This window comes from Mauremys mutica, chromosome 7 (genome assembly GCF_020497125.1).
Source record: "Mauremys mutica isolate MM-2020 ecotype Southern chromosome 7, ASM2049712v1, whole genome shotgun sequence".
Lineage (NCBI taxonomy): Eukaryota > Metazoa > Chordata > Testudines > Geoemydidae > Mauremys > Mauremys mutica.
This window is the reverse complement of record NC_059078.1, coordinates 66,375,044-66,388,743: the sequence shown is the minus strand read 5'-3', so window position 1 is coordinate 66,388,743 and position 13,700 is coordinate 66,375,044. Positions and strand designations below refer to the sequence as shown.

The following is a 13,700-nucleotide window of genomic DNA, read 5'->3' as shown; positions in this document are numbered from 1 at the left end:
TAGGCACCTATTATCCTCCACCCCCGTCCTGATTTTTCATATTTGCTATCTGGTCAGCCTATGTTGTTCCTAGAATTAAATCTATCTCCTTTGTTTTGGTACAATGTTAAGTTCAAGTTGGAAGGTGCCTATTTTCCATTTCCGCTACGGAAGTGGTCGAAAGCTCACAAATCAGCTTGTTTGATTTGGGCACCATGAAATTCAAACCCAAATTGTAGCCCGGATTCATCCTCAAAACTGAACCCCACACCTTCATTTGACCCAGGAACCTCTTGGTGCCAAAGGGCAGGGGGTACACAGAGTTTCACAGGGATCCCCTGGGTCAGATATGTGAATAATGATTCACCAAAGAGAGGTCCCTACAGAGAGCCAGTAGCCCACTGATCACCATAATCACTGCAAAATGTATGAACAGATAATATTTAAGGAGTTATGTGTCTATACTGAAAATTCCATCCTTAAGGCAGGTAAACAGGAGGTGACATATCTTGGACAGGTTCCTTTCAGGAAGGGGATAACAAATACTCATCCCCGTGTCTGATCATTGTGTATGGTCCATTTCATGATGGTAGTCTATTTGCATACCGAGCCTGAGGCTAATCGAAAGATTGCAAAATCAATAAGAGAAGGAAGCAACATGAAAAACAAAACAATCAACAGCAGGTGTCCTGGTTATATAAAAGAACAAAAGATTATCCTGATATATCTAAGGGTACCAAGAGACAGCCAAGATCCTTCACCGAGGGGGCAAGCCGACAATGTGATTTGTCTCATTAATGGAAGGTCACAGGCAACACTGGCTGTAAAATGAAGGACTTTAGGTGAGCACGGGAGACATGAAAGTATCTAATTAAGTAATTCTAAGTTCTAGAATGAGTGTTATGACTATTTTATATGTAACTATTTGGTTCCAATACTTCTACTTGCTATCACTTGCAACTCTATGCTTCGTTAAATGAAGCTGTACTAGTTTTCACCATAAACATCTCCAAGTGCTGTGTGTTAAGTGGAGCCTGAGGTGGAACTGGTAAGCTGGGGGGCACTGCTTTTCTGGAATCAGTGAATCTGTGAATACTGTGAGTGTTCAGTGGCCTGGATTCTCAAGGGGGATGTTTGGAGGATTCAGGGGTTGTGGAGCATGCCTATCACTAGCCTGAAGAGAAAGTGGGGCTTGCATAGGCCTAGAGAGAAGTGCTTGTGCTGCCAGTGGAGTTGTGGTCCTGATCCCAGCAGACACAGACAAGCTTTTCCCACAGTAAGGGCAGGTATTAGCAAGGTGCTTCACAATCCTGGGTACCCCCCAGAAAGCTTAGTCTGAATCTGGATTTATAACAGTGACTCTGAGGCCCAGAGTCATGTAGTAATGTACACTGTACATTACTAAGTACTGTACACTGTACTAAGACTAAGTAATGTACACTGTAGCTCAGCCTGTTTTGTTTGTTTGTTAACCTCACATTGTGTTTGTGAGGTCTAAGTCGTTTTGGATTTTTAACACCTTCTCAATTCTCATCTAGCATAAGACAAGCCACAGGCTATCCCCATATGGAAGGGAGTTCAATTAAAATGTAGGGAAACTTTCTAAATAACACAGATATTGTAACAAAGACAAATCATTCCTTAGAAGTGACATGGTTATAAACAAGAACAATCTTGAAGAACAGGGTAAAATAAATTTTTTTTAATACCTTGCCAATCATACAAGTATCTGACAATATACGTTGATTTCAACAATGGAAAATCAATTTTCTAAATATTTTTCTGATGGGCACAAACTCCTCTCTCAGAAACCTCTACTTCATTGCCCCTTCAGACCTTACCCATGTGACACAAACTAAAATATTTTATGAACGTTCAAGGTCACAGCAAAGTAGTTAAAAATTACATGTTTTAAGTTCAGGACAAGCAACTGGATAGATTCCAGAGCGGCAACTCAAACACACCTCTGTTTAGGACTAACAGAGCTGCTCATAAAGAATCCTTGGAAAGGAGCTTCCAAGAGGAAGGCCAACAGGCAATGTCCTTGAAATATTGCAGTCAAAAGGGATTATAAATATAGCATTTATTTTGCATGGCCAAAACCCAATAGAGGAAATAAGCAAAATAAATACAGATTGTACAGCGCACACCTTACTGAAAAACTGAATAGAAAGCATTGGTAATGTGACAGAAAGCTTATTTACACGAGGTAAAGATGCAGTTATTAAAACACACAGTCTGGTTGCTTTGAGAACTCCTCTAGACCTCTGTATCTCTCATAAGCATGTGATCTGGAAACTGGAAGAGACAAAAATACAAGAGAAACTATCCTCATGGTCTGGTTTTATGGATTCAGCCTCCTCATCACCCATAACTTGACCCCCTCCCTCTCTCTAAAGATCTCACAAAAATCAGATGACATTGCCTAGCTTCCCTGACTAGGTAAATTTTAATTATCTCACTTTGGGATCCTCCCTTTTGGTACAAGGTACATTTAGGTAGCATTTCTGTTTCTTATTATGTTTGCTACATACAAAAAAACTCCCAGTCTTATACTTTCAGTTTGAATGGTTTGTTTTAGATTTAAGAAAGCAACAAAAAAGAAAGAACGAGTGTGTATCTCTCCCCTCTGTAGCGGGCTGCAGCTGCGATTCGACCTCACAAAGTGGAAGCTGCTTAGTAGACTCCTAGAAACTTAAAGGTGCGAAACACAGAAAACAAGATCACAAAAGTTACATTGCTACACACACCACACTTTGATTTTCTTGTCTCTTGTGCCTAATATCATTGAAACTCTTTTGTTCAGGTTGCAAATTAAATAATAATTAAAGATTCCCCTCAGATTTAAGCTCAAATGGTTCATGCCAACACTTTCTTCCCCTCATCCTCTCAAAAAACAAAGCTTAAACCTCTCTTTCCAAGTCCTGTGTTAAATTTTCCAGCACACAAAGATGTGATTTTTAACAAGCCAACATTACTTAAAATCCCTTCTACCCACAGAAATACAGAGAGAATTATGTCTCTAATAATTGTGTGCCCAGTAATATTTTACCTATGTCAAAATTGGAACAATTTATTACTTTATTTTATTTATTAATTATTTATTAATTACTTATTATTATTATGATTATGGTGGCCACCATTTCTCTGCCTCCCTTCTTACAGAAACTACTGGACAATTAAGAGTCAGTGACATAAGACTAAAAACACAGCTTAACTCCAAGCTCAGCTGAAACTGCAGTTTATACTTTCCAGGACTATGGAGAAAGAGAGAGAATAGACTCTGGTTGCCTGAGTCCCTCTGCCACAGACAGTCTCTGGGCAGTCCTGCAAGAAGGATAAATTGGTGCAGCAACTGGCTGTGAAGAACAAATGTTGTGAAATTAGATGAAAGTATAAAAGTAGAAATTCTCCATGCCTTTCAAGGATTTCCCAGTAGCACTGATGTGTAGGACTTATGAAATGAGTTCTTCACTGTCAGGGATTGCATGCACACATGAAGACATCATTAAACATTCTGGCAGAAATAAAAAAAAATCTTGAATTTACAGGGACACAGGGGGAAAGTGTGAGAGGGACGATGTGTCCAAAGCCTCAAGCAACCACTCAGTGCAGCCCATGTGACTCAGGCTTGGGGTGGGTGGGGGACAGTTTCCCAAATCTAGAACACCTTTTTTCTCTTCCTCAAGCACATCCTTTTGAACAACTGTCCAGCTGCAGGGACCTGAGCAACTCTAACACAGAGACATCTGGCTGCGAAGAACAAAGCAATCAATCAGTGCAATCATGCACTTGCATCTGGCACAGGCCATGGTTTATGGTGAATGTGGTGGAGGGAGAACCTAATGCTCTCAGAGTTGCTTTCCTTCCTACACTTGCCCAGTCCACAAAAAAAGTTTGGTTGTGGGCACCCTAGTCGTTGTCCAATGAGTTAATGAGTTATAAGGCTTGTCAGAAATTCAAAAGAACATCAACATCTTATAACTTCTTCTAATCTGGAACAATCTAAAAGGCTTGCAGGCATCTGACTGGCAACAGCAGCATAGTATTAAATCTCACCAAACCAGGAGGAACTAAATCAGAATTAGCCCAATTTAATCTAGCCATAAAAATTTGGAGGTTGTTTCAGAACAGAAAATACACAACATGTCTGGGACAGGAAAAGTGGTAGCCTGGGTGAGGAATCCCCTGCCACCGCTCCTGCTCTTCAGATCCTGTCATCATGCAACCATACAAGGCAACTCCAGCTTCAAAGAACCTTACTGTAGCTCAGAAACCTGCAGATGCTTTGGCCAACGTGCAACCTAGTTACACTGGGTCCAATCAGATATGTTAAGTCACTGGCGAGGGCCTTTACCACTGAGCTAAAAACTAGACTATACATTTCGTTACATAGCAAGTTGCAACACTTACAGTCTATTTTAACCAGATATTACATAAAGAAAGTTTATTTACATTCCAGAATAATATATCATGGGTTACAAAGCATGTAAAAGACTCCTATAGAAATATTTTATCTGGAAGTTGACCTATGAGGTAACCCAAGTAGAAGCACAGCACGTGTTTTGCTGAATAGGATGCAGAAGAGGTGTAATGATAGAAGATGATAATTTACGGCAGTTGGAGCCAAATCTCTTTCACATTTCTGCTTAATTTTCTGTAAATTTTGGTTGACCTGGATAGAATTCCATTGTTGACATTACATTCATTTTAAAAATAAGTAAATTTTCATTTAATCTATTTAAAAGGTGTGTCACAGTCCCCTCTTTGTCTAACAAAAGGGACATTTATCACTTGCTGTCTAAATCAGAAAACATCCTAACCATCCAGTGGGTGTTGTCTCATGTTATACTCTGTATTTTTAGTTAGGATACAGTTAATGTGAAAGATGCATTAACATTCTGTGTGTAGTTTAATGTACACATAAGATTTACAGAGTTTGACTTTTCATTTCCCCAGATTTGCTAATTTATCCTTTATTACGTTCCCTCTTTTCTACCTTCAGCCATTAACTGTCTTCTTTTAGTTGAGAAAAGACCGAGGAGATATGCTGTGGCTATCACATACCTATTAAATGATTATTTTCACTGTCACCAAGTGGGAAGTATATACAAATCTGCTAATAAAATATCCTTTTTAATAGTTCTTTTAGAGAAAAGTAAATTTGTTAATCGGTTCAGATTTTCCTACAAACACACTGAAAAGACAGTGTAATATTGTCTGCTCACTGTCTGAACACCAGTCTCTCTTGTTTTCAGTCATATGCCTTTACAACTTTGGATAATGTTTTTTATTTATAGTAGGATTACACATTACATTTTAGCTGCTTTCTTCATAGACAGTGTTTGTCTTTACCCTTCAGCACATTTAATTCTCCTGAACAATCCTGGAATCACAGGAGTTCTCCGTACAGTTGCATCTGTATAAATAAGTCATTCTGTTAATCTTGTGTGTTTATATTCCAGTAAGTCCTTGGGCAGAGAGTTTAGAAAATGGATTTCAGACCAAAATTATATTTTATAGCCAAGCATTAAACTTCTGAAATCCTGACAAACTCTTAACTATGAGTTTACTAAATTAGGTATGAAAATTTCCACTCTGAAATATGTGAGGCTGCATGTGCCTCCAGAATTAAGATCTCAACTATCTGTCAAGTCATGGCCATTGAGAGTTATTTTCTAGCTTGAATAGTGTTGGCTTCATTCTATAGCCTATTGCTACACTGCAGTCTGATCTTAATTGGGGAAGTATCTTTATCACTTCTCTTCTGAGACTGAATTCAGCCTCCTCAAATGTGCTGGAATATGGAACCAGAAATTAACTCACTAGCACAATTCTGATAGGATCTCCATATGATGCCAGTGACCCATCAACTTTTTGAGAAAACCTTCAAAGAAGAGAGACCACTTGTAATTACAGTGTTGAGTTTTGTTTAAATGATTTACAGCAACATAAATGGGAAATGATTTTCTAAGAAATTAGTTCATTTAATTGTTCTTGAATACATTTCCTGTCCTACTTCCTCCATTCATGTAACAGAACAACTGTGTCTGCCTAAGTCAGGAGCATTATCTCCAAGTGGCTTATCTACACAAAGGCATTGTGAGGATTAATGTTTGTGCAGCACATTGAATATATAATGTTTATACAAGTGCAAAGTATTACTATTTGACTAGTATAGCCTTGTGCTATGGATGTCTGGAGATCAACAAATATTTGGAAAATTAATACAATGCTGAGAATATTCACCCTCAATGGTCAAAAAACAAGAAAAATCAGTATTAAGATGCAAACTCCAATTTACTCAACATAAGCCTTTCACTTATGGCAGCATGTAGGGCAGCATGTAGGGCAGCATGTAGGGTACATGTAGCTACACGATGCAGCGAAAGTGGACTGCATCCACATTGCACTTCTGGAGCCTTTCTCGGTGGCAGTGAAAGGCTCTAGTGGGGGTACGCACCAGGACACTATACTGCCAAAATAGAAGTATAGAAGTGGAAAACACTGCTGGGGAACGTAGAGCATATACCCTAGGTTTAAGGCTTGTAGGACACTCTAGTCTACTCCTCTAAGGTGTGCCTCACCATCTATACTGCTATTTATACCCATTATAGCTGGGCAAGAAATGTCTGTACTTTACATGCCACTGTAAGTGTAGACGTACTTCTAGATGTGTCTTATGAAATAGGAGTCAAAAGTCATGAAGTGGGAGAGGAGAGTGAGCAGGTACAATGCAACACAGCACTGCCACATTTACTGATCAGTGATTCGGGCATGGTTTTCCTTTTTCTGCACAAATCGTATTTTACTGTCTATTCCATATCTGGAATTTGTTGTTGTTGTGCAATTAAATGTCTTTTTATTTAGTAAGCTAAGTAAAAGTAATTGAGAAGACAGAATAGCCATATTTCAAAGTAAACTAAAGCCACTGGACCTATAAGGATTGGAGAAAATACATCAGACGATACTTAAAAGCAAAACAAACAAAACTTTTTTGTAACTTCAGAACAGCCAAATGGAACTTGACGATGTTTATAAAATATCCTGAAAATGGCTCATGATCTGAATTGCTGCCAAGATTAGGACTTGAACAAAGAGGGTTTTTTTGTATGGCCAAGCATAAGGCTCTAAAGACACAAGGGATAAAAATCCTGGCCCAATTGAAATTGATGGCAAAACTCCATTTAACTTAAATAGGGCCACAATTTCACCTAAGGGAATTCCACAATTTCATGGGCATGCAACTGATGGAAAGATTTCACTTGTGTAGAAGAGAAATACAGATACTCTATGCTATACATTTAATCATGGGAGAAAAGCCACTGGGAATACATGCTGCACAGTTTAAGACTCTTATTTGTGGATTTTTGGAAAAGAAATATGCTTTTGTGGCAGATCCTTAGCTGGTATAAATTGTCATATTTCCATTGACTTCAATAGAGCTTTGACAATTTACATCAGCTGAAGATCAGCATCTTCATTAAAAAACGGTATTTTATTGGCAAATCTACACTTCAAATCACAAAGCAGCCCAGTGCTTTGTGTTCCAGAATCTGCAATCAGACAATAGGTCCAAGGAACACTTTCTGCTTAGAACTACAGCAATGAAATAACCAGATAATAGGAGTCATCCAGCATAGCTGGATAGCCTTGAAAGATCATTCCACAGAAACGAGGTACAAAGCATCACCATACTACTCTGAGGAGAAGGGCAAAGAGAGAAAATTGACAGATTGGCAGTCCTCTCAGGTAAAGTGAATTTATGGAGGGATTGGAAAGACTCTGAAGAAAAGTGGGTTGATTTTTTTTATCAATGACTGATGAAAAGTCATTTTTATTTAAAATCACTCTGCAACAATATACACTTTAATGGGCTTCTCTGCTTCTGGATGGATTTTCATTTAAAAAATCCTGCAGATTTCTTTTTAAAAGCTGCTGAACCTAAAGCAAAACCTCTAAAAAATTTTTGCAGATTTTGAGGTGTTATACCAGGAGTCAGAATAAATCTCTAAACTGAAAATGGGCTTGCTAATACTGAATTTCCTTGGGATAAATTTTCCTTCTGGAAAGTATGCATTATGACTTGCTTGTAGGATGTCTGAGAATTTCATTTCATACTTGTTCCTCCAAGAGCATAAACTAAATCTTTATTTTTAATAAAAAAAATAAAACTCAAACTATACCTGTGTCATTCTGGATGGCTCAAAAGACTGACAATTAAATATTGACCCTCCTGGTCCATCATTAGAATCCAAGCCCAGATTTGTAGTGACCAAGACCTCTTGTTGATTGTTCTATGTACTACATGAAATAATTGGGTTGTATCAAACACCTGTTAGACAGACAGACACCAACATTGTTAATAACACTCATCAGCTATTAGCATTCATGCTGGCAATTTCAGAAGAAAGGCCAAGAACTGAGTTGACATGGAGGTTTTTACTCACTGACGTGCTGTCTCTGGACTAGGGTTTAAGTATATGGGCATATTATTTTGGAATGGGGTGGACATACACTGACATAGTTTCATGTGCTTATTTGGTGGATCTAACTTCTATTTGCAATGCTGCCAGTCCACTGCCTTTAATGAACTCTGAATTCACTTAATTTTTTTTAAAAAAAATATTAAACTGGTTCTGACATTTAGAACAGAGGAAGCAAAACTCAAACTCTGAAAGGAATTCTATTCTACATTGGGTAATATAATCAAGCCTACCTGCCTCTTATCTATATAAAAATGTATATTAATATTCCACCGGGGCCACTATAAACGTCTTACACTGAACACATTTAGGATACATAAAGTTTTTATCACAATTGTTACAAAAATGTCACTTCAAACTTTATTTTTTATCCTAATAAGACAGTCTTCCATATGAATAAACCACAGTTACATGGCGATTACCATTGTTGCAATGTAACTGTAGTTCACAGGTTAGCAAAGTGACAGATCACATGCATGAAAAAAATTAATACATGATTCAACTTTGCAAGTTTCTCACTAATCAAGTTAATTTAAGTCATAAGTAAACGTTAAATGCCAAATCTACTCTGAAGATGTAAAGTAGTATGTATTACATTTATTTTTAAAGTGCACAGCTGATTATGTACTATTATTTGGGCAGATAGGATAACATATACTCAAAGCATATACTGCAGCATATTTTGTCTTGGATTAGCTAGTAAATCACTATTGCAGTAGCTATTAAAAATCATAAAGCCTTTTGAGTTTTACAGGGTGTTCATAATAGGCAATTGCATATGATTTATATGAAAAACATGAGTCAGCTCTTCAAATGAGGTTGATCTGTGCACACTGGCCTTGTTGTGTGACCTCTTGTTATCGCTGAGATGACTTGTAAAACTTAAAGTGTTTCAGCAGTCATCCCTAATATTAGCCAGTCAAATATAGTCATAAAATGCAAATCTCAGTTTCTACTAAGTATATAATTTTTAAAAAGTTATATCCCTGTTCAGTGAATGACATTTACCGAGAAAGGCTTATTTTTTTAAACAGAGCTAAAAATGCTACAATTATTAACTAGGATTAAATGTATACAAAAATATCGAACTGAAAACATGAGGTAAGGACCTAGGTTCACTGAGTGTTTGGATATCCTAGGGCAGATCCTCATCTGGTGTAAACTGTGATAACTCCACTGACTTCAAATGAGCTGTGACAGTTGGCACAAGCTAAGGATCAGGCAATGTTTCTTGTGCATATATATTGCCTTCATGTATTTTAAACCAGTGAGATGGATGGGAAATACAATACGTCTCCAAGGAGGCCTGGACTCTGTAGCACTAAAAAGGTTTCAACAAAGACTCTTCTTGCTACATAACCTTTCTGTGATCAAATCATTTTCTTTCCTTACCATTTTCAGCATGGTGAACTATCATTTTCTGATCCCTCTGAAGAAATAAATTAAATTTTCTTTACATTTTCGTACTGCCTCATTCCCAAATACTACCCTGCCCTCTCCTCAACTTTCTACCATCTCTGGTCAAAGCAGCCTGCACGTGAATTCATTTTATAAAAAGGGAAGGTTTCTTGTATAGATTTCCCCCCCACACACACACTTTAACTAGAGTCTCTTTTTTCTTGACCCAAATGCAGCAGTCTCCGTTCCCTTTTAGTCACTGTACTTATTAGCTAGAAGGACTCCAAGACTCCGACCTCATCTTGACAATGCCAGTGGAATTTCCACATGCAACCTACAGGACTACATGCTTCAGAATCAGTGTGAAGGGTATTTTTAGCATAGAGAGAATTGAAAGCAACTTTCCTCTGAGGAAGACCTTGAGGGACAATTGCATCAATCTAACAAGTGCTCAGAAAGGGAAAAGAGAGCCAGGCTCTAGGGAAAAATCTACATCCCCTACTGTGAAACTTGTTCCTTGCAGTGACCTTAGCTCAAGGGTGAGAGAGAGATAAAGACCATTTAATGCAAACAGAGAGGAAGTAGGTCTATAATGTGTAGTTGCAATGGTTCCAAAAGGTGCTGCATACGAATTAGAAAAGCATGTGACAAATGTATGAGAAAGAAAAAAGGGGAAAACATTTATTCTTGAGTAAATAAGCTCCTCTAATACAGCCCTTGTTCCAGCAAGGAAGGATACAGATGAAAAAAAGACTAACCCAGACAACTGTCTTGTCTGGAAAACCAAGAAATATGTTTCAGTTTTATCACACTTTCTTGGTCTGTAGCATTACTCCTATAGTGCCCTTCTGACATCACCTTTCAGATCATTCTAAATTACGACATTATAGATCTAATAATATTTACATAGCACTCAAATTTCCCTTCAATATTTTAGCTCCAGAAAACCAAAAGGGGAAAAAGTATTTGCAAGTATTTGAAGTCTGCTCCTAGAGTGGCTCAAGAGAAGAGCATAACAAAGCTGGAAAAACAAAACTGGGCAACGTGTCTTTCTGATTAATCTTAGATTAATCAGTCTTTTAATAAAAGAGGGAATGAGTGATCAAGGAATAGACTTCTGTTGTTTTAAAGTAAAGTCTTTCCTGAAAGAATTCCCCAAATTCACATTTGAAGCTGAGTATAAAACTAGTTTGAAAGGTATTGAGGAATTATTTTTAGGGAAGACGTTCTTGAACCACATTATTCATTTCTTGTGAAGATAGTGACCCTCCTGCCCCATTTGCCAGGATAAATTCCATTTGTAGATTCCTTGTAAGCCACCTACAAAATCATCACAACATCTGAAGAGAAGTTATAGCATGTCAGATTCTTCTCGGCAGTCAGATCATCATTGGAAGAATAGATTAAAATGAACCACTCTTTTATACTTCAGTTTTTATAGGCTGTTTTTCAGATATGTACTGGGTAAACTAGAGTTTTCTGATCCATGGTCTAATTGACGTTTGGATTTTGTTTCTTAGGAGTGATTTGACAACAGAAAAGCCAGAGTAGTTGGATACCACATTTAATTGGATGACATGAATGCATGGTTCATTATGATTATGCAATATCACATTTTTTCATGCTTTTTCTAAATTTCTTTAGCTAAAGTTCAGAGACTTTTTGAGAAAGTCTCTCTATTCTGAGGAACACCTACATAATTAATTTAAATGACTTGGTCCAGTTTTCTAATGACATATACTTGTCTTAAATGATCTGGCTCATATTTTCCATTTTCCTGAGATCATTCACATGATTTTCTTACTCAGAGTTTTGTACTGTATTTTCTTGTCAAATGTATGTAGTCCATTGGTTTCCTATTCTTTCCATTAAATCCCTTGCTTATCACCAAGTGATGCAAGTGATTTCTTACTCCTAAGTAAAGCCCCATGAACTGTCTTTGAAAAATGTGTCTAAGAAGCTGCAGTAAGAATATGCATCCTGCATAAGGTTATCTAGGGTGGAATTTTCAAAAGCATTCAGTGTTGGTCTCTCTCTGCTCCCATTTAAGTCAATACTAAGACCTCAATTGACTTCAATGAGACCAAAATTAGGTTGCTGGAAATCCTGCCCCTAAAACTGTGGTTACAGAGACACAAAGTTATGAGGAAATTCTGATGTTTCAGGACTCTAATCAAATATCTAAGGTCTGAAATAGGTGAAGTAGCATAGGAGACAATGTATTTTTGTTCTTCAGATCATCAGGTTGGGTTGGGATGATGGTGGAAGGATGTACACAGCAAAGGAAGGCCTGAACAGACTTTGGTTTGGATGCTTGCTGAAATTTGTTAAACACATTGTGGACTGCATATTACTACTTGGAACCTAATTCCCTCCTGTCTATCACATCTCCTAGAGGTAGGAAATATTATTCTGATCTACACATATTTACATGCAATCAGCTGCAAATCAATCTGACATTTTTGCACAAAAGTCATAATACCAGGAACAATTTGTATGTTGTATTATAGAAGAGGAAAGGATTGAAAAGGAATAAAAGCTGCATCAGTTGTGGTGCATTCGTCTATCAGCCTTTTACTTTTAGCCATATGCATAAAGAAAGGGGGACCATCCCATGATAAGCTTGACATATGGAAGGAACTTTGGTGTTCGAGGGCAAACAAGCTAATCTGGCAGGAATGAAATGAGTAATTACTCTGACTGCCACATCCATGAATTCTAAAACAAGTTTAATTTGATAGTTACATATCAATAAACCTTTTTCATGGATCTTAGCCCTATCTGATGAAGGAGCCCTGTCTCTTTAATGTTATTATTAAATAGAGCAAATTTGTATCTGGCTAAATATGTTTCATGAGTGCTAATCTTAACCTAAAACATTCTAATGGATTAGCTCTTATTAATGGTGTTATATAAATATTTATAAAGATTGTGCAAGAGAAGAAGAGTTGACAAAGGCTTTTTAAACACCCTTATCATATACATAAACTGAGGAAAGAACATGAGAAACTGCAATGACTACCACAGCTCTTGTCTTCCCCCTCAAAAAAAAATCAAATCCTGAAGGAATGATAACATAATCCAAGAATATTTATGAATATATGCAGGGGAAAATGCACGAGAATAACCCATTTCACAATGAGATTAAACCATAACAATATAAAATAAAACAGAAAACAAGGTCTTATAATGGAAAGTGTTGGGCAATCGTACCTATAAGGCTAGACTACCAGCCCCCACCTAGAACAGTAATGATGCATTACACCCTTAGGATATTTCACTGGCTTGTGCTTGCAGTGGCAGTACTTCCTATGTCCACTACTCTTTTGGAAAGACTGTTGCCTTCCCCATGTTATTCTCTCTCTTCTCCTTTGAAAGGGGAGAGAGATCCGTTTCCTTGTAAAGCTTCAGCATACAATTCCCTCAGACCTAAAGAATCCACACCAGTTCAGGTTACATTAAACAAAAAGCAGTATTTCTTGGCAAGATGCAGGAGAGCAGAAACAAAATGATGTTAGATAGTAAACATCTGGGGTGAAATCCTGGCCCTACTGATGTCAATGGAAGTTTTGCTATTGCTAATTTCACTCCATGCACTGCAAAAAATGAGCTGTCCTAACATTTGAGTTACAGAATAAAGGCATGGTTTGCCTTTTTCCCAATGTAGTAGAAGCTGCTTGGCTTTCTGTCAGCCACAACTATGGATCTATCTTAACCTATCAGAATTACATCTGAGAATAACATTTCTGAGAGTAATGTGAAATCAGCCAGCTATAGACTCTGTCCTACTCTCTGCTTTTGAGATAAATTTAATTTACATTGCATATTAGCATTTGA

The 13,700-nt window shown here is 37.5% G+C and overlaps 1 protein-coding gene across 5 annotated transcripts in view; it reads right to left on the bottom strand.

Annotated features, from left to right (window-relative positions):
• Positions 1-13,700, bottom strand: part of LRMDA (leucine rich melanocyte differentiation associated) — a 981,216-nt gene that overhangs the window by 357,220 nt on the left and 610,296 nt on the right. Inside the window, exon 6 of one of the 5 annotated variants that reach the window (XM_045025047.1) lies at positions 2,214-2,277. The exons of 3 other annotated variants lie outside the window; for them this stretch is intronic. In XM_045025047.1, coding sequence (XP_044880982.1) covers positions 2,239-2,277 — 39 coding nt within the window. In that variant the 3' untranslated portion in view covers positions 2,214-2,238. Of the gene's footprint in view, positions 1-2,213; positions 2,278-8,165; positions 8,315-13,700 lie in introns of those variants that run through there. One more of the 5 variants, XM_045025044.1, reaches the window with a different exon arrangement.